Raw genomic sequence first — 19,665 nt, 5'->3', positions numbered from 1 at the left:
ACCCATGAGGCGTGTGCGATTGGCGAATCCCCGTTTCGCGTCTAGTTCACGCGACATTCGACTTCACGAAAGTCTCATTCGGCAATCAAACGGTGAGTGTTGAGATGGAGTCAGGTTGATAGAAGTATGGAATTAATTGTATTTGAAGTGAATACAATCCCTAACGCCAAAGCGTTCCGCTCCTGGTATATCCCAAAAAGCACACGAAAACGCCATGCCGCTAATAAAAGTAATCCACACCCAAGAAAAGTATCTCAAAAGAATGCAAAATGCTTGAATCTTCAGGCCCTCAACACCTTGCCTGCTGACCTGCCCACGGAGCCAGTCTCCTGAGCGTAGCTTTTCGTCTTCGCGCCAATCACCGGGGCAGAGATGTCCCGCCTGTGCCTAGCGTTGATGCCTTCGACCATCTGCTTGCGCGGTGTCAGAGTGCCGTTAGCCATGCTCCTAGCTCGGCCGCGGCGGTAGGCGATGGCCGCGAGCGCAGCTTCCCGATCGAAGGGCAGGCTGTCGTCTATGGCTCCGTCGCTGGTCTTGGGGCGGGTGATCTCATCCTCGGAGAAAGGAACCGTGGGAGGTTTGGAGACCGGTGTGAAGTGCATGGGAATGCGAGTTGTGGTTGTGATTGTCCGGACTGAATGCGGACATTGGTCATTCTCGTGTGAGGCATTTGCTCGCGGCGGTGTCGAAGGTGGCGAGTCTTTTAGAGGAACAGTAACAGCTTTGTGGGTTTCTTCGGCCTTGTGATCCTCGTCCATTGCGTCTCCTTGATCGTCGGGCTCAGTGTCCCGCTGGGCTAGCGTCTGCTCCTCCTCGTGCTCTGCCGGCGCGTCAATAGGTGCTGGTGCTTGAGAACCCTCTTCGTCCGCATTTGTAGGGGTATCTTCAGCAGCTAAAGTCACGCTGTCGTCCTCCTCGACTTCATCCTTGTTATTGTCGTGATCGATCACGACGTCTTCCAACTCCCGCTGGATCTGCTCTTGGACCGGAGCGGCTTCTGCAGGCTGTTCGACCGCGGCACTCGGTTCATGCTCAACATCCATCTTGTCTTCTCCATATTCGCTTGTAGGCGGGGTAAGGATAGTAGCAATGTCCGTCTTCATCCTCTGGATGGAAGAAGCAACAACATCGTCCATTGCAACCTTCAAAGCACGACCGTGCTTGGCTGCGGTAGCGCAGTCGCAGCACTTGAAAGCGCACTCCATGCGCAGGAACTCGACCATGTCTTCGGCAGCTTCTCTCTTCCGACGCTCGTAGTCCACCTCCTCTTGAAGTCGTCGTGACTCGACCATTTTCTTTGTCACCACACCAGAATTTTCTTTGTCGTCTGACAGCGGCGATCGTTGCGACTTCTTCGGCGACAAGGACTTCTGCGGCGATTCGAACAGGGTATCATCCTCTCCTTGTGCGGGAGGAAGGGCGATCTGCCCCTCCGCCGCAATCCTAGCCACCTCTTCCTCCTTCAGATTAACCTTCAGAGCCTCCTTCTCCTGCTCGAGAACCTTGAATTGCTCCTGCAGCTTGCCGAGGTCTTGCTGCAGAGCGATAAGAGCACATTTGCTGTCCGTGGCCTCCTGCTCGAAACGATCCGCCTTTTGTACGTCGGTCGCATGATCAATCTTACTGACCTGCAACCGCTTCTGCGTGTCCCTCAATGTTTCCTGTAGCTTCAGTACGGCGGAGGAGGACTTGAACGCTTCCTTCCGTGCCTTGCGCACCTCTTTCACATATGCCTCTGCGTTGCTGCTGTACTCTCCTTTGGCTTGACGGTAATCATCCTACGATTTATTAGTTCCAAGAGCCCAAAAAATTTCGTTGAAGCCTGCCACATACCATGACCTTCTCGAGGCGGTTGGAGACCTTACTCTCCCGATGCCGGCTCTCTTTGAGATCCTCCGCGATCCTTCTACATTCTTCTCTCCATTTCTTCAGCTCGCTCTCCGCCTCTTCTCTGCCCAGCTGCGCTCGTCGGAGCTCCATCTCCTGCTTCTTGCGCCGTGCCTCGCTCTCGGCATCGCGGTCTCGAACATCAAGGTGCTCGAACCGCTTCACCAGTCCTTGAACATCGCTGTTAGTCCGTCCGTGAGAGCGGAGCGAGGTGAATTCCGGAAGAGACGGCGAATTCGGCACGCCTCCGAAGACCTCTTTCGTTCGTGAGGGCGATGTTGTGATCGGGTGGTAGTCGGCGAAGAGGTTCGCTTTCCGTGTAGGCGAAGAGTGCGGTCCTTCTACATCTTCCGACTCCGTCTCTGCCGATTTGCGACTCTTAGTTGTGTTCGTCGAGGCCGGTCGGCCGTTTACGCGCTCGGGCGACAGAGGGTGCAGCGGCGAGCTCTGGCGAGCGGGGAATTGAAAAGTGCTGGGCGTCTCCATGGTGCTTTTCCAATACTGTGCGGTCCAGAATGTTGGTGTTATTGCGCTACCAGCATCGCTGTACGGTGGATTATCGTGTCGTGTGTGTGTGACGTGTGGATGTTGACGCCCGCGCACTCTAGAAATCCTTCGGCTGCTAGCCGTGTTTTGGTCCGAACCACGCGAACGTTGCAGCAGCAACGAGCAAGGTGCTTCCGCTAGCGCGGTCCGCCCGCGTTTAGAGCGCGACTTCACTTTGCGCGATGCGGGCCAATGAGGGGCGTGGTGATCACCAGGCTACCTATTGACAATCACGATGATATAGAAAACTTGTAGTGGTATATGCGGTGCGCATTGTGGGTGTAAGGTCACAGCGACGTTATCGCGAGCTTTACATCATCTCAGGGTACTCCTACGATTACCGTCTCCTCGCCCTAGGATCGGCAGCCTCGTCCCTTCGATACTGCCTCTGCTCTTTCGTTCCCATGCTACCACCTCCTCCCTCACCTCGCCTTTCCCAACCACCCAGCCGGACCACGAGCGCTGTCGCGTTGTCGGCATCATCTGGATTGACCTCGGTGGCGAAGGCAACCAAGTCCTGAGCAGCCTGGGCTGGCGTCTTGGCCTCTTTCACGACATCCACGATTTCCTGGTCGGATAAGTGTCCGCAGACGCCGTCAGACATAAGTACCAGGAATGAGTGCTCGCCAGGGGAGATCTGCGTGGTCGTAATTTGAGGCTCCGCGCTGACGCCGATGCGCTTGGAGGCGATGTCGCCGAAGGAACGCGTGTTTGCGAGTCCAAGTATGCGTTCCTCGCCAAATGAGTCTGTTACAAAGGTAGCAGCGTAGCGGCGCAAGCGCGTGGCCTCAACTGGTGTCGATGGGTGATGGTTCGTGGTCAAGGGAACTGATTTTCCGTCGTCTGTGCGGCAGAGCAAGACGCGGGTATCGCCGACGTGAGCGACAATGAGCGTGCTTGGAGATGCAGGTGTCCAGAATGGAGTAGAAGTTGGTGTGCTGAACATCGCGATTGAAGCGGTCGAGCCACCTTTGAAACGCTTTCCACTGCCGATAGGCTTGTCAAGATCCGGGCTGGAACCGCGAGCGACAGGTCGGCTACTCAGATTTTGAGAGGCAGGTCTGTCAGGATTGGACAGGACGTCGTTCTCATTCAGAGGTTTGTCGTTCAAGACGGGGTCGTCGACCGAAGAGGGCGGTGGTCCTGAGGGAGGAGGTTCTGAGCGTTTCGCTGCCTGCGCTTTGGTAAAGTCCAGATCGGCTTTCAAAAATCCGAAGCTCAAGACCGTCTCGATGGACGAGTGATTCGTAGATTGGGGTGTGGTCGATGAGCCTGCCGAAGAGGTCGGTGGAGCGACTGCTGGAAACCATTCGGGCCTGAAACGCTTAAAATACCCCCCGACAGTCTCCTTCCAGTCACTCACAAGACTCTTCTGCAGGTCCTCGGCATCTTGTGCTCCCATAATACCACCCTCGGAGCTGTAGTCGCCGGCCTCATCTTCTAGGTCACTGTTTCGTGGTCTTAGCGAGCTCTCCATGCCAAAAAGCACAGCGCTCTCTTCCAAGTATCCGTGGAGTCTGTCCCGTAGAAACTCGCTGCACTCTGAGCCTCCATGGCCGTCAAACACACCGAAGTAGAAGACTTGCGGGTCCCCACTTTCACTCTTCGCAGCCTGGTTCTCAAAAACAGGCTCCCTTCCGCTCCCACGCTTCCTCGTAAGACTGATTGGTTGTCGCTGCGCAAACGCGGGGATCTCAATGGTGCCGGCCTGATAGGTATCCTCATTGTAGGGCCTACTCCCGCGGCTCACTCCAGCGCCGAAGTGGTGCTTCGCAGATTTTATTGGTATGCGAACGACTGTAGTGTCTCTGTTTGTAGGTGTAGGCATCAGCCCAGCGGCTCGCGCGTTGGACCCGGAGTGCGGCTTCGATTCATCGCGAGGGTAGTGGTGATGCTGAGTAGGTCGTTCGCGATCCGGCGATAGGGAGGTCGAAGGCAGGTGCGTGACAAAGTAATCGTGGAAAGCTCGTCGCTGCGCTATGGATTGGCTGCCTTTGGTGAGGGGTTCGTCGAAAAGTACTCGCAAAGCTTTGGCGACGCTGAACGGCCTGCCCGTGTGGTTCATGGTACGCTAGAAAGATAGGAGTTCGAGAATTGATCAAGCAATAACCCGCATAACTCGAGCAGAAACAGGTCAAGCAATGTCAGGCATGTTTAGTGGTCAAGCATGCAGGCAGTAGTGTTGGTGGGCGGAGATGACGTGCGGGCGTGAAAGCGGAGTGAGGTCTGTGTGTTCGCGCGAGGCGAAGGTCCAAAGTCCGGCTTGCCGTTCCCCCGAGGATAAATAGAGCTCAACTCTTTTCGCGACTCGACGCGTTCATCCTTTACTTGGCAATATTGATCCTGATTGCGGGCCGCGCGGGCACCATGTTTAAAGATCTCCGGCTCATCGCGCGACACGCTTTCGGTGTCATTCGCCTGCTCGCTGCTCGGTAGCCCGCCTGTGGCCTGTCTCAATAAAACTTGTGACACTGCTTCGATTCCAGTCAATGCCCCAGCCTTCCTTCGGAAAGCCGTATGCAATGAGGGCCACTTCACTTGAACCGCCTATCACTTGTTGGTCGAGAGGACGTGATTATTGTACATATCTTGGTTGCAACAGGCCCCAGACACCCAACAGGAGCTATTGGCTATGCTTATCCTCATGCCCGCCGCATTTTGAAACACCCCCTGTGGAACCTGTCATTGCTGATATGCTGGGGCAGCTGCACCAAACGATTCGCGCATTCGCTCATTGTTGTGGTGGGTATGCCGTAGATGGGAAACGATAGCAGCGATGGTGAATGGTGACTATCGCCATTCACTTCACCAAACACCCGATATGCCTCAAGGTAAATCTACGCGCTTTATTAGCCTACATCTCTTTTCGACAACACCAAACTGTGTTTGGCACACCCTTAGCCTTCAGCAATTTTACCTGTTCAGCAAAACGATGTCGAAACTACTACAGATCCTAGTCGCATTTCTGACAGGCAGCACGCTGGCGCATATGCAACTTGCGTATCCGCCGCCTTTCAACGCATCCAACAACCCTTATCGCACAACTCCTGAAGATCCTTACCTGCAGTATCCCTTCGATTGCTGCGGCCCCGCTGCTCGTTGGCAATTCCCTTGCCGACGATACCACGACCTACTCAACACCCAAGATGGTCTTTCAACTGCTACTTGGGCAGCAGGTTCCGTGCAGAACTGGAGTATGGCAGGCATTGGTAACCATTATGGAGGCAGCTGTCAGGTTGGCTTCTCGGACGACCGTGGTCGCACATTTCGAGTAGCCACCAGTTACGAGGGTGACTGTCCGCACAGGAACGCTGGCAACGGCCCTGATGGTCAGGAATTCCCATTCACTGTGCCGCGCGATCTGGTGCCAGACGTGCATATTTTCGCATGGACTTGGTACAATCGAGAACAAGAGTTCAACATGAACTGCGCAGCTGTCAATATCACGTCTCCTGAGAATCGTTCGGTAATAGAGGATGAGAACCACTCCGCAGCGTACACCGAAGAAAATGTGGCATATTCAACTACACAAGCTGCAGCAGTCAGTACCTCGAATGTGCCGAACACAGTACATGACAGCAACTGCTCTCGCGAGACTTCGACATTTAGCGAAGAGGATGATCGGCTGGCGAATCACCCTCATGCTAAATCTTTGCCACGTTATGTGCCATTCTCTTCTCGTCCAACAATGCTATTAGCCAATGCCGGTAACGGGTGTCTTGCTCCATTGACAGATGCCGAATTAAAGTACCCGGAGCCAGGCCATGAGATTGTCGCCGGAGATGGCGCATACCCACTGCGATTTCCCGTGGGTAATTGCTAGGATGCTCAGGCAAATGCTGCGAAGGTTGTTGTGCGAGCATTGTCATATGTTTTTTCCTGCAAGCGTCCAAGCAAAAGGTCTCGGTTGAGACACCGAATATCACAGGTGGAATTCTATTTTATTCACTTTGCCATGATTACTCTGTCTTGCGATCATGTCGCAGTATCGGTAGACAAATTTCTAGAACTGCATGCATTTTGTTCTACAGTTTTGATGTAATATCGTGACGGTCCTGCCTACCTCTTGCTTGAAAACATCTTGGCGAGCTTGTTCGAGTGGAGACGAAGCTTTGCATGCGCAATCTTTGAGTTGCCCCCTAAACCTCATCGCGAAAGAGGGTCTGTCACATTTAACCTCTGTTCCCATTGCGACTGCTTCGAACATCATCATACAAGTCCCTTGTTGCGTACTCCGAGATTCCAGATTCGGGATCGGCCAGGCCAATCTGGACTTGCACAGCCTCCTTCTCTAGCCGTTAAATCCTTCGCTATATATAGGCGCATCTACACGGTTGCCTACTTCCGATCAGGTCTAGCACGCTCATTCGCATCTCATTGATATCTTCGCGCCTCTTTCTCTGCTTCAATTTTGTAGTCTCGATTCGCCACGAAAATCTGACTTGACAGGTTGACGAAGAACCAGCAGCATCTCCCTCGCCTTGCGAACGAACTGCCACGATGGGTAAACCAACCACTACCCAGATACCCTACAAGGACGACCCTGACGCGGTCTCCATGCACACCACGCCAGATGACTACGATTACGCCGAGGCTCAACCTCCCGCAGACACCCTTCCTTCATACACCGACAGTGAAGCCGCCGCAAGCTCGTCCGCAGCCTTCACAGAGGCCATGGATGAGCGAAGACGTCGTATCGAACTCATCGAACCTTATGAAGTCCTTGCCTATCCGAGCGGGAGTAACGGTTGGTTCGGCCGCAACAATCTCAACAGCAAAGGCGAAGTCACTATTCGCATGGACAGCCGCTTGACCGACCCCGAAGAGCTCTACAAATACATCATGGATTACCTACGAGTGGTGCCACCATGTCCGACTGTGCGTATTTACGGCTACCATTTTGAGACCGTGCACCGCAAGGACAAGAAAGAGAAGGAGAAAATGTGTGATTTTGATATCACCATGAGCTTCCAGCCATACCTGAGTCCGCCATTTGCATCAGACTGGTGGAGCGACAACGTCGTGGATGCCGGAGACAAGGCGTATCGAGGTCATTGGCGCCAAACTAAAGCTCCGCACTACAAGCCGGGAATCCAACTCCACGATCTACCCACGAACACCCTGAAGGACTGGTGCGAAGAGTATTGCGCTTCTCCGTCAAAGCTCAAGGTCTTTCGTGTGAACCGCCTCGTCCACATGGAAACAGACGTCATACGAGACCGAGTACAGTCACTCGTGCGATCTACGCAATATCGAGGACACTTGGATATTACATTTCCGGTCGAGGGTAAGAAAGTCGACATCTATTCTCCTCATATCATCAACCGCTGGCGCACAACTTGGGTCCGTTTCCTGTTCTACTTCAGCTTCCTCTGGATCATTACCTGGCCTATATTGTACTTTATGACCAAGTGGTGGAACGTGTACACTGTAAATTGGCACTTCACAGGTCGTACAGGGCCAGCAACTATCAGCGAAGCGGCCTGGTTCGTAAAACACCAAGACCTGATTCGCCAATGCGTCCTCAACAGATACACAGGTGACGGAGAACACTGTACCTCCGCATCTGCTCAAAATCTGCCACAAAATCAGGAACGACAGATGCCCAAGTCAGGCAACGCGAATCTGGATTCTGCCGTCAGCTTCGTTCAAGGCGGCGTCAATTTGTGGAACTCCGTAGCTTCTGGGAGGAATCCAAATGATCAAAGCTGGGGGTATGATCGGTAAAGATTCGCGAACAGCATCTATCGGTGATTCCACGTATTCGTTTATTTCTTTAGCATTGGCGTTCACTGGGTAAAGTCACTGGGCAGTTCTCTATGGTTCAAGCCATTGATGTGTATTTCACCAAATATTAATAATACAGACATGATACTTCGAGACCCGCGCCCTTCGCAAGCGAACAGCCGTTTGACAATAACCAGACCGAATGGTATTACGCTCTTGTACCTGTTCTGGGCATGTAGCAAGGACCTAGACTCTCCAAGGTCGCTTCATCTGAGAGCCGTCAAATCACTAGTCGCCATGAATTCCCCTACAAAATGATGTACCTAAACCTATTCGCCGCCAATCCCGTCCGCTTCCCATACCGATTCTTGTGGGCATGATTGTCATCCTCCACCTCGACCTTCAGCATCCACGACGGCAGAGTAGACAGGTAGCTTGCCCCAGATTCGCCCACATACGGGCGTTCGAATTCATCTAATTGTGAGATCCGCGATGGTGGGCGAGGCTTGGATATCTGAGGTGTCTGCTCCATTCGTTTCGGCACCGTGTGTGAAGGTCGCGTTGACACGCGCCATATGAACATCTGAATTACCTGCTCTCTCGATTTGATGGGTATCTGCATTTTATTGTGCCATGGTCTGCCTCCTGAGCAGCAGTGGGACTGGATTGGAAACGCAACGACTGGCTCAAACTTGATGCCCATGTCGATGCACTGAATCTTGCTCCAAGGCTGGGTTGCAGGTTCTAGCATAATTGGTGCGGCCCTGTTGGTAGCCGCCGGCTTTGGCCAAGCACTCGAAGCCGAGTAATCCTTTCCTTTGGGCTTTTCTCCGCTCCAGTGCAGGTGTTGCGGTCGCCAAGTGTTTCATGAGCCTCATAGTTCTCAGAAGTCGAGAACTGAATTCCTAGCTCAAGCCACGCGTCAGACAATTTTCTTGATCTGAGACATCTCATCGAGCGCGGCAACTGGGTGCCTCTTCTTGTGTTTGGGTCACAGCTCAAATTGGTACGTGAACATTCCTCCCTGATTCCGAACGACGTTCTGAGCGAGCAAGGAGAGTATGGAGGCTCAGGCGTTTAGTAACGGCCTCTTCCATTCCTATAGCCACCTCCAGGTGCGCTAGGCCTCTCGCCTCTTCTCCAGTCTCCTGGTGGGGGAGCGGCGCCCATAGGCCCACGGCCACCGCCGTAGCCGCCTCTCGGACCTCCATATCCACCACCTCTACCATATCCGCCATACCCGTTTTCCCTAGGAGGTCCTCTTGGCGCGGCATATGGATCCCTTCCAGCTCTACCTGCAGGCATGGGCGGTACGCGCCCGTCGGGTCCAGGAGGGTAGATAGCGCATGCGACGTAGTCGCCAATGACGAAGCGTGCATCGGCCAAAGTTTTGTTCGCGTCGCCCTCCAACAGATCGTTTTCTTCATACTCCGCGTCTCGGCCGCCAACCACCACTGAACCTAGCGGCTTATCAATCCATTTGCCTCTTCCGCCTTCGCCCATCTGTGCCCTCGTGTCCGGGAATATGAGTTTGAACACCAGCCTCGAGCCCACCTCTACACCAGCGTCGGCGGGCAGCTCGCTCATCAATGTTGATGTGAGCTGGCCGAGCGTGCAATCGGGCCACTGGTAGAGCTCCAGGCTGTACTGCTGGATGTTTGATGGCAAGATCTCGAAATATTCCATGGACGCGGTTGCATCTGCAGGGGGCGCGACAGAAAACTCATAGGGGTCGAGAGGGCGGTTCGAGCGCCAGAAGATTCGCAAAAGGAAGGGTGGAGTAGACTCGCGGTCGACCTTGTCGCCGGCTGACGGTTGGAGGGCCATTGTTGACGGTGATCCAAGTGAGCGTGTCGAAGTATGTCGTGACGATTATGTCATGTAAGTCGCAACGAATCGAGAGACGTGAAAGCTGTTGAGGTGATGTTGTGGCTCGAGAAAAGTCGTTGTATTGGGAACAGCAACAACGTTGGAGCTTTCGAGCTTTGCGCTCCAATGAGAGGGTGAAGCCTCGGTGCTTGGCGGTGACCTCACTTTCGCAATCAGCAACGCGACCTTTCAACATCCATATCACAGCAGTCACGCGTCAAACAGGACCTACACCGTCAAAATTGTCCATCATGGACTTCGCGTCGTTAATGAAGTCGCAGATTGCGGCGTCGAAGACACCTAGCGGCGGAGAGGGAAAGAAGTATCTCAAAAGATCTGAGATCGAGGCGCAAAGACAGGAAGCGTATCTGAAAGAGCAGGAAGAAGCTGAGAAAGCGCGTATTGAAAGGCTAGAGAGGAAGCGGAAGCGAGATGATGAAGAAGCTGCACGCAAGGCCGAGCGAGAGGAGAAGAAGGCACGATTAGCTGTTGAAAGCAAAAAGATCAGGGAGGAGGAAGAAGAAGCTGAGGATCGCCAGAGGAGAAAGCGCCTTGGCTTGCCAGAGCTCGTGAAGGAGAAGAGCGAGAGTACTGAGCCTGTCGAGGATGGGCAGACGGACGTCTCAGAGGAGGAGCTGCAGGCCAAACTCAAAGACATGAGCGAACCGAGAATCCTGTTCGGTGAATCTCACGCGCAACGACTACGAAGATGGCGAAAGCTGAATGAAAAGGCTCTCGCACCAAAACTCAGCGACGGGCCTATACCCACCAGTCTGGACCTTCTGGAGGAGAAAGACATGAAGATCCCTACGGACGTCCCCTCAGATCCCACCGAGCGCAAATTCCTACACCGTCAACTGGCCAGCTACTTTGACCTTGTACTGCGCGAGTGGCAGAATGCATTAGCACGTCGTCCGCGAGAAGTCAAAGAATCTTTTTCTGGCAAGCAAGCCGCGAATAACTTCATGTCCGCACGAGAGAACTTGCGCCCGCTTATCAAGAAGCTCGAAAGGCCTCAAGACCTACACGACGATATCCTGAAAGCCGTCATGGAGATCGTACATTTGGCTCAACTCAAACGGTACGTGCATGCGAACGACGCATATCTGCGGTTGAGTATTGGTAAAGCTGCCTGGCCGATCGGTGTGACCATGGTTGGCATTCACGAGCGAAGCGCACGAGAGAAGCTGAATGAGAACGAAAACGCCGCGCATATCATGTCAGACGAGATCACACGGAAGATGCTGCAGGGCATCAAACGATGCTTGAGCTTTGCTCAGACTCGGTGGCCTCCAGATGATCTTGGCCAGCTCATGGGTTAGGGCATGATTACCACTGGTGTGGACTACCTAGGTACTTACTTGAAACCAGCGTTGCAGCCTATCGTGGTGAATTTGAACGAAATCACATGGCGAGTATAGATTCCTTGGTATCAAACGGATAAATCGTTTCCCAATCATACAGCAGGCAGACAATCGTGAAATCCAGTGAAATTCTATCTAGCCACTGAGAATTCAGGCGTGTATGCTAGAGCATGGCCCTTGGTGAGCTCCCTCAGGGCCATGGTGGCGTACTGGCTGCTTCCCAACTGCATTTTGAGGACGACGGCGAGTTTTCCTCCGTTTGTACCGGTCTCAGCAACGTCATTTGACGTTGTCTGACCTTGCTCCCTGAGAATCTTCTCTGCATCCGTCTCTACAAGCTGCTCGAGCTCGTCGCTGCAGCTCTTCACAGACACCTCCAAGTTCCCGGGCTTGGACATCATCTTGCGGTAAGAGCCCGACAGAGATGCATCCTTCCAGTTACGGCGCATCTTGTGCGGATCAAGCCCGCCACCAAGCTCAGAAGCCATGAGCTCCTCATAGTACTTTCCTATGTCGTTCTTGGGATATTCAACATCCCAGCCTGGCAAAGGTAGTACGATGTCAAAGATGTTGAACTTGCCATTGTCGGCTTCCTCCTTGCTGAGCGGACGAGCTCGCGTGAAAGGATCTTCAGGTTTGGCCGAGTCATCACCAGAGGGACGGATGACAGGCTCGCCGTCCTGGTCGACCTCATTCTCGACAGGTGCTTTGGGCTCGTCCTTCTCGCCAACGATGACGAGATCGCCTTCCACAGCTCTGTGACCGTAGGCCTTCAGGCGCTTGCCAGCGACAATATTCCAGATCAAGCTTTGGTAAGCATGGACATACATGAGCCTCAGATTCCTCTGAATGCTTGCCAACGCACCTTGCCAATCCTTGTTCTGTATGAGCTCCTTGTTCTTGCCCCTTTTACCGAGGTACTGAATCATCGAAGTCTCTGCTTGGAACCTACGTGGCAAAATCTCGAGCGCTCGCCGGCTGTTACCAGTCTCATTCCAGATACGGATGGCCTCGGCGCGGTCAATGTCGTCTTGAGGTACCTTGGACTCGGTTGAGGTGTCTTGGTTTGCAGGTAGCAGTGCATCCTGGTATGCAAGCACACCGTTCACTGCTCCCTCTAGATCACCCTGCAAGATTTTCATGCCAGTCGTATGCGTGCCTGTGCTGAAAGTTCCAAAACGTTGCAGACCATAGTAATTGATGAATCCCTTTTCGCCAAAGTTCTTCGCCGCCTCTTCGACTGCATTCTGCAAGGATATAAGCCGTTGCTGTTGGCTCAATCCTTCCTCGTTGGGCGCATGACAATCACGTAGCGTGAGAAGGAACTCATTTCCATTGAGCTCTCCAAGTTCCAGCCCGTGCTTCTTGTACTCGAAGCCGCCCACTCTCCAGCCTCTCGCGGATTTTGTCAAGCCGATGATTTGCTCCTTCCTGACTCTAGGAATCGAAACCCTCTGAACAGTAACACCTCGTCTGTCTTTAGTTCCCGCAAACTGGAAATTTGAAACTTTAGTCTTGAGTTGAGTAGCCATGAAGAACAGAACTTCCATGGTGTCCTTGTTCTCTTTGTACAGTGTGAAGTGCAGGTACTCCCCTCCCAGGTCTTCCCACATGACTTTAACCTTCTGTCTCGAGCCATTTGCATTCTCCGGAGCATCGGTGCGGCGGCCAGTGTTTTCGCTGTCCTTTGGCGCCGCGCGTATACTGATCGTTCCCGGCTTGTCCTGCATCGTCAAAGTCTCAAGTTTAGACTGGAATATCTTGCGCACGGCGATGTGGGCTTGAGTCCGTTTAGACTTGTCGGAGATGATTTCCGACTGAATCGCATTGTGGTCGCGAGGCTTGCGGTGGGGGAGAGCCACTACATCACCATAAAGCTTGACAATGTCTTCGGTTGTAGCCTCTCCAAAAATTGATACAAGAGCACTGCGGTCGTCTGAGCCCACGGAAGACATAGCCGCATCTTTGGCAGCAGAAATCTCTGCCGGAGACGGCATGTTCTCTGGTTCGACCTTTTGGCGCTTGCTTGCTCCGCCGTTCGCGTTTGGTTCGCCTTGGCCCTCTTCCGCCTGTCTCTTGCGCCCAGCCTCGCTATTAGCCTGGCCATTCGCTCCAGCCTCAGCCTGTGCTTCCGCACGTTTCTGCTCCCTCGTCTTCTTCGGCGCCGGTCCGGCGATCTCTGTCAGGTGGAGGACCTCGCCGGTAGTTAAGATCTCGTTGACGAGAAAATCGGTGTAGCGCTGCTTTACAATGCAAGAAAATCCAGGGGCTTCCGGCGAGACGTATGCGGTGATTCCAACGGTGCGCTCATGCTCTTGTTGGGCTGCCTCGGCTTCCTTCAGAACTGTCGCGGCGTCTTTTGTCGCATTGCTGCTCGCGGTAGCGGTATTGCTGTTGACATCGGCGACCGGTGCTTCCGCAGCGGCAGTGCCATGAGTCGGGCCTGACATGACGGATGAAAGGCTTTTTCAGATGAGCAATGTCGCTTTGCCGCAATTCTTTGCGATCGCAAAATCGATGTTTCGTAGGAAATAATTCGAGAAGGGCCTAGCGTTGAGCACTGACGCCCAAAGCTCCATGAACTCAATTTGGACTGCATCTGTGATCACTACGACTAACAATATGAACAAAATTGTTGATAGCATTGCGGTCATGATACTCCTCTTGACTCTATTCAAACATTATTTCCAGGCTCACAATGACCAATACACAAAACGAGGATTTCAATAGCAAACACCGGTCTCGATAAGAAAAGGGCGAACGCCGACTTACCAATGATTTGTCCTTGCTAAGAACAATCGACTTGAGGACAGCGGAGCGCCTCTGGTAGCAGTTATTACAGCCTTAGGAATCAATTCTGAAAGTTTCCCAGGTTCTCGGTGAGGACAATAGGACGTGGGAGTTCGTCAGAAGGGCGAAAATCGCGGCTACCCTGGGAAACGCGATCTCTCAATGGCTCTGTGTTGATATCAGTGGGCTTGGGTCGCTGATAGCACTACAAAATGACATTTGTATCATTGGCACGCACCTGCCTCCTCGGCGCCATTGATCTCAAGGCTGTCCCAGTCTTCGGGCTCGTAATCGTCGTCTTCCAGTTTCTGGTTTCCAATCTTCGCCCTGAGGACCATGCTCAGCGAAAATTCAATGCACGGAATATAAGGTCTCAATGGTGTGAGCCCCATGCCTTCTGATTTATGGCATTGGCAGCACCTCAGTTGCAACATGTCCGATGAAGACCTTTCCAATGCATAAACCCTTCGAAAACCTGCTCCCAATGGGAGATACCTCATTCCAATTACCGTAAGCGCTGACAACACTCTAGCACCCCAGCCGTAAAGCGCTTTGAGAATGGAAGCCTTCGCCATGAAGGGTGTTTAAACTCATGGTCATGTCCTCACACATGTCCTCATGTCCTCACGCAAAAGTTAGATATTCTCTGTCCGCTGCCCTCGTATATCAGAGAGTGTTTCCTCACTGGAAACGCCATATCGGCTAGGTTCAACGTTGTGTCCTCATACAAGTTCGCATGTCCTCATGCAAAACTTAGATATCTTCTGGCCTCCTTCTGATATATTAAAGTGCCACTCTCTCCCTCGCGAGAAACGCCACATTATCTTCACAGAACAACTGAGAGTACCACAAGTCCTTTCTACCCAACAGTCCACTTCAAGTCCAAAATAGCAACAAAGTCAAATCATAATGGCCTACAACACACACGTCTGCAGCGACAGCTCTACCGTCGCTGACAGTACCACCATCATGGCGACCGAAGAAGTCAATAATGGTCTCGATTATCTCTTCGAAGAGGACGCTTCCAAGGAAGATGTCGATTCCCTCTTCGGCGACCCTATCTCCGACGGACATTCGGAGAACATCAACTCCAATGCCGATAGCGGCAGCACCAACACGATCACCAGGAAGCCGTTTCTGGCTCTTCCCCCAGGAGGAATTGTCCGTACTGGTACCCCTCCGCAGGAGGTACAACAGCCGGTTGAGGCAGAGCCTCTTGCAACACCCCAGAAGCGTGGCCGTGGCAGACCGAAGGGCAGCAAGTCTCCGCCCAAGCCTGTGGTCCATTACCGCTGCCGCTACGGCTGTGAGCGACAATTCAATGCCATCGGGCTCAGGAAACACATGAGCAGAGTTCACTGTGTATTTTCCAGCGCACACAACGACAGTCTCCGCACATGCATTTGCGGAAGGAAGTTCGATCCCGCCAACAGTTCCCTCGCGTGCACCAAGCGCTACAACAACCCCGACATGGATAATTGCAAGACGCCGAGCGCGGCTGCTGAGGCCTTGTTCAACGTGCCAGAGCCTCGCGATGCTCAAGAGGCCGCAGACACGTTCGCCTACGATGGAGAAGGCCCAAACGGCGAACGTCCCTCTGACCTGGTCATTGTCCGGGAGGGCGATGATGAGGAAGAACGTCGCGAGGCCAATGCCGAGGCCATCAAGAACTGGAAGCCACAGGCTACTCGTGCTGCTACCGGCGACACCAGCGTCAAAAGCGTCACCTCGTCCACACAGGCAACTCCCCGCTCGTTACCCTCAACAGTCGTCGACCTCACTGGCGACAACGAGATCGAGGTCCTACCCTCTCCGCCCGCACCACTGAATACGGGCAGGGGCACGAAGCGCGCCGCAGATTGGGTGCAGCCTGAACCAAAGCGCGTCGCACTTGGGCCGATGATTGGGGCTATCAACCAGCCTGCCAACACTGGCTTCTCCGCGGCCATGGGAGCTGCTCCCATCATGGCTGGTTTCAACCCTGCTATTCCCACCATCGTGGCACCGCAATTCTCCGCCGCACCAGTCCCAGCACAAGTCCCTGCCATCGACTATGGCTACAGCTTCCCTGTGCCTACTGGACAAGACCTTTTCGCCGGCATGCAGGCGCAAGTCATCCCAAACGAGGGTGCTGCTGCTATCGGCAGCTTTGGCTCCATTGGCAATGACATGGCTGAAGCGGTTATGAGCATGTTCGACGGTACTACCAACGACTATGGAGACATCGATTACAGTACCTTGTCCACTGAGTTTGTGTCAGCGGAGACTGCGGAAGCGGCCAGAAATTTCAGAATGTAAATGTTTTCTTTTCTGGTGTTACCATCGCGCTCAGACTGTTCAGACTATTGTATTTCCATAGAGAAGACCTTTCAAACAGTTTTTAATATCATTATGGTTTTCCCAAATATCTCCACTCCAGTGCCTGGTCATTCTGACCTAGTCCTCTCACTTTGATCACTTGCTCGTCGCCCGGTACCACGTCAATCGCGCTGTCGTGCACGAGCACCCCTTGCCTTTCCTCGAAGACCAGACCCTTCGTAGGACGATCTGCCTTCACTCTGATCGTGTTGCCTTCCGGAATAACTTCGACGCCACGGTCAGAGAAGTCCAGGTACTTGAGAGGCTGCGGCCAATCGGTGTCTCGCGACACAATCTCGCCATCCACCCAGATGCGCGCAGCCAGAACGTGGGCTTCCTCCGCAGTGTTGTCGATCGTGCCCTTGAATACGTCCGTCGTGCCGTTGGCGACGATCTTCACGTCTTTCTTCACCACAGCAGGCTTGATCTCCTTGCCCGTAGCAATTGAAATGTACCTCAGCTCCACAGTCGCGACGAGCTCTTCGGTCTTGCTGCTCGCAACCCACATCTCATAGTCGCTCGTCTTCGCGGGCCGAGCGTGCACGACACTCCAATCATGATGCGCACGCTTGACTGCGACCGCGATGGGCGCCAGCACTCTGCGCATCGCATAGTACGCCGGCTTCTTGCGGCGGAAATAGTCCACAATCGACCACGAAGTCACCGGCCAGCAATCATTCAGCTGCCAGACCAGCGCCCCACCACAGAACCTCTCCTGTCCCCACTGCCGCCTCCAGCCGCGGTACCCGAACATCAGCGCCTCAGCCTGGCTAAGCTGCGTGAGATGGATGAACTTCTCGAGGTCCGTCTCGGTGCGGAAATTCTCGACCAGGTACGTCGCGATGCGGCGCTCGTGGCCATCAGCCTTATTGTGGAAGTCCAGCACGTGGCTCTGCGGGTACAGCTGCGACTCGTCCGTCACATAGTGGCGGATAGTGTCGATGTGCGGGAAGGCCTCCATGCCGAACTCGCTGTTGAAGCGGCCGCCGAGGGTGTCGAAGATCTGGTACTTCTCCTGCGTGCCGTGCCACACGTTCCACTGGTGCATGTCGCCGACGGTGGGGTTGGAGGAGACGAGGCCGTCGCCCCAGGGCGAGCCCGGGTGGTAGGGGATGTGGGGGGAGTGCGCGGCGACGACGTCTGGGAGCAGCTTTTCGTAGATGTAGCGGGCGGGAAAGTCGGTTTTGAGCCAGTTGGAGGGGTTCTTGTCTTCGTAGTTGTAGGTCAGTTTGTATTGCTCTTGGACTTGGTAGTCCTCGTTGTTGCCCGCGTAGATGGCCATGCTGGGGTGGTGCCTGAGACGTTTGGTCTGGCAGACGCACTCGGCCTCGATCGACTTGAGAATCTCTGGGTATGCTGGATAATTGCCACAGCCGAACATGAAGTCTTGCCATACCAAGACACCGAGCTCGTCGCAGATGTCGTAGAAGACATCATCCTCCCATATGCCGCCACCCCAAATTCGAATCATGACTTGATACCCGTCGACCATCATTTCGAGCCATTTTCTATAACGATCTTCGGAGATTCTAGGAGTGAAACTGTCGGCTGGAATCCAGTCTGAGCCTCCACAAAAGACATCGACACCATTTACGCGGAAGTAGAAGGTCTTGCCAACAGAATCTGGTTGCTGGACAAGCTCTGTCTGCCTGAAACCAGTGCGATGCGATACTGTGTGCAGCTCATGGCCGTCTTGGATCACCGTAGCGGTCACGGTATATAGTGGCTGCTGTCCGTAACCGTGCGGGTACCATAGCTGAGGGTCGTTGACTTGGAAATCCACTTGTACCCTACGTTTGTCGTCCAAATCGGCAACAGCGTGGAAGACTTCTTTTCCGTCGAGAGACGCTTTGAACTCCACCTTCTCACCAACTGAACCTTCTACTACTGCGTTGATGGTGCCCTTGACTTGAGTCAGGTTAGGGTCGAGACCGTAGTCGACATGCAGATCGCCAATGCGAGCGGAGTAAGTCTCCAAGCGAACATCTTTCCAAGGTCCACAGGTGTTCAAGACCGGGCCCCAATCCCAACCGCTGAATTCGTTAGCGGCGTGACGAACGTTGTGACGAGTGACTCCGAGTCACTCACAAGTGATATTGCGCTTTTCGCACCGCTAAGCGGGCCATGTCACCATTGAAGCCTACCCACTTATGCTCTGGGTGAGCATCTTTGATCTTCTGCGCCTCTGCCAAAGCGGGTCTGAAGTCGATCTCAAGCGTGCTCTTTTTGCCTGGCTTGAGCTTTTCTGTAACATCGATGCGGTGGTATATGAACATGTTGTCACTTTCCAGTATCTTTTCACCGTCGAGCCTTACAGTGGCGAAGGTATCAAGACCATCGAGAGCGAGGATGTGTTTTGCACCGTGGACAGATTGTGCGACCTCAGGCAGATCCACTCTGTAGGTCCAGGACTTGGTGGCCACCCATTCGCAATCAAGTTCGTTAAATCCCAGGAAGGGGTCCTTGATCCTATGTGGATCGTCAGTGATTGATAAAAAAAAAAATTGTATCCGTCAAGTCGCGCTGTACTTGTCATGGTCTAGCAGATCCAAATGCACGTTCGTTGGAACTCGGGCTACAGGAAGCCAGTCTTCGGTATCGGTCTGTTTCAAAGACCAGCCAGAAGACAGCCGCTGGGATTGAAAGGCTTGTGCCATGGTTGGCTTCTTTTTGGTCATCACGACAGAACAGGTATGACGAAGATGCTGCCCATGAAATATAATACACTTCTCGTCACTGACTTCAGGCTGGACGGAGAAATGCACACATCTCCCGGCTCGGCCCAGCGAAGGTGACAGGTGGACCAAAGGCCGGCAGGATGGCGAAGCGGGGTCAAGTGGGAGCCGGCGAACGCCTTCTGCAGCGTGCTGAACACCACCGCCTCGACAATAATAATATCGTTCTCGCGTTTGTCTCCGCCTGCACGCGTGCTCATGCATGCCGCCATGACTGGCATCCTCTGTTAATTGACTTTGCCATGCGTCAAAGATCGCAGACTCAGGAACCAGCAGTGTGCGCAACTGCCTGAGTCGCGCCCCTGGCTGCACGCGCAGACGCGCAACACCTCCTAGCAGATAGAAGGACTTCCATCTCACACCGAGCCCCCCTCAAGTGAACGTCGATG

General features: G+C 53.7%; 8 protein-coding genes across 8 annotated transcripts; 3 read left to right on the top strand and 5 right to left on the bottom strand.

Moving 5' to 3' along the window:
- Positions 1-110: 110 nt before the first annotated feature.
- On the bottom strand, positions 111-2,474 carry WHR41_03596 (uncharacterized protein). Its single transcript, XM_069372202.1, has 2 exons — positions 1,834-2,474; positions 111-1,778 (listed from the first exon to the last, which is right to left on the bottom strand). Exons 1-2 carry the CDS (start codon positions 2,371-2,373, stop codon positions 282-284), a joined length of 2,037 nt encoding a protein of 678 aa, XP_069230897.1. The 5' UTR covers positions 2,374-2,474; the 3' UTR covers positions 111-281.
- A 296-nt stretch (positions 2,475-2,770) lies between these two features.
- On the bottom strand, positions 2,771-4,498 carry WHR41_03595 (uncharacterized protein; the record flags this gene model as incomplete). The annotated part of the gene is made up of 1 exon (XM_069372201.1): positions 2,771-4,498. One exon carries the CDS (start codon positions 4,496-4,498, stop codon positions 2,771-2,773), a length of 1,728 nt encoding a protein of 575 aa, XP_069230894.1.
- An 867-nt stretch (positions 4,499-5,365) lies between these two features.
- Positions 5,366-6,256, top strand: WHR41_03594 (uncharacterized protein; the record flags this gene model as incomplete). Its single annotated transcript, XM_069372200.1, has 1 exon — positions 5,366-6,256. One exon carries the CDS (start codon positions 5,366-5,368, stop codon positions 6,254-6,256), a length of 891 nt encoding a protein of 296 aa, XP_069230895.1.
- Positions 6,257-6,933: 677 nt separating this feature from the next.
- Positions 6,934-8,160, top strand: WHR41_03593 (uncharacterized protein; the record flags this gene model as incomplete). The annotated part of the gene is made up of 1 exon (XM_069372199.1): positions 6,934-8,160. The coding sequence occupies one exon, from the start codon at positions 6,934-6,936 to the stop codon at positions 8,158-8,160; it is 1,227 nt and encodes a 408-aa protein (XP_069230900.1).
- A 1,077-nt stretch (positions 8,161-9,237) lies between these two features.
- WHR41_03592 (uncharacterized protein) lies at positions 9,238-9,987 on the bottom strand (the record flags this gene model as incomplete). Its single annotated transcript, XM_069372198.1, has 1 exon — positions 9,238-9,987. One exon carries the CDS (start codon positions 9,985-9,987, stop codon positions 9,238-9,240), a length of 750 nt encoding a protein of 249 aa, XP_069230901.1.
- Positions 9,988-10,280: 293 nt separating this feature from the next.
- Positions 10,281-11,351, top strand: WHR41_03591 (uncharacterized protein; the record flags this gene model as incomplete). The annotated part of the gene is made up of 1 exon (XM_069372197.1): positions 10,281-11,351. The coding sequence occupies one exon, from the start codon at positions 10,281-10,283 to the stop codon at positions 11,349-11,351; it is 1,071 nt and encodes a 356-aa protein (XP_069230898.1).
- Positions 11,352-11,524: 173 nt separating this feature from the next.
- On the bottom strand, positions 11,525-13,843 carry WHR41_03590 (uncharacterized protein; the record flags this gene model as incomplete). The annotated part of the gene is made up of 1 exon (XM_069372196.1): positions 11,525-13,843. The coding sequence occupies one exon, from the start codon at positions 13,841-13,843 to the stop codon at positions 11,525-11,527; it is 2,319 nt and encodes a 772-aa protein (XP_069230899.1).
- A 2,625-nt stretch (positions 13,844-16,468) lies between these two features.
- On the bottom strand, positions 16,469-19,541 carry WHR41_03589 (uncharacterized protein). Its single transcript, XM_069372195.1, has 3 exons — positions 19,071-19,541; positions 18,630-19,010; positions 16,469-18,574 (listed from the first exon to the last, which is right to left on the bottom strand). Exons 1-3 carry the CDS (start codon positions 19,478-19,480, stop codon positions 16,573-16,575), a joined length of 2,793 nt encoding a protein of 930 aa, XP_069230768.1. The 5' UTR covers positions 19,481-19,541; the 3' UTR covers positions 16,469-16,572.
- Between the last annotated feature and the right edge of the window lie 124 nt (positions 19,542-19,665).

The sequence above is a fragment of the Cladosporium halotolerans genome, assembly GCF_011745625.1.
Source record: "Cladosporium halotolerans strain TM138-S3 chromosome Unknown Sca9, whole genome shotgun sequence".
In the NCBI taxonomy this organism is placed as follows: Eukaryota; Fungi; Ascomycota; class Dothideomycetes; order Cladosporiales; family Cladosporiaceae; genus Cladosporium; species Cladosporium halotolerans.
This window is presented reverse-complemented; position numbering and strand designations above follow the sequence as displayed.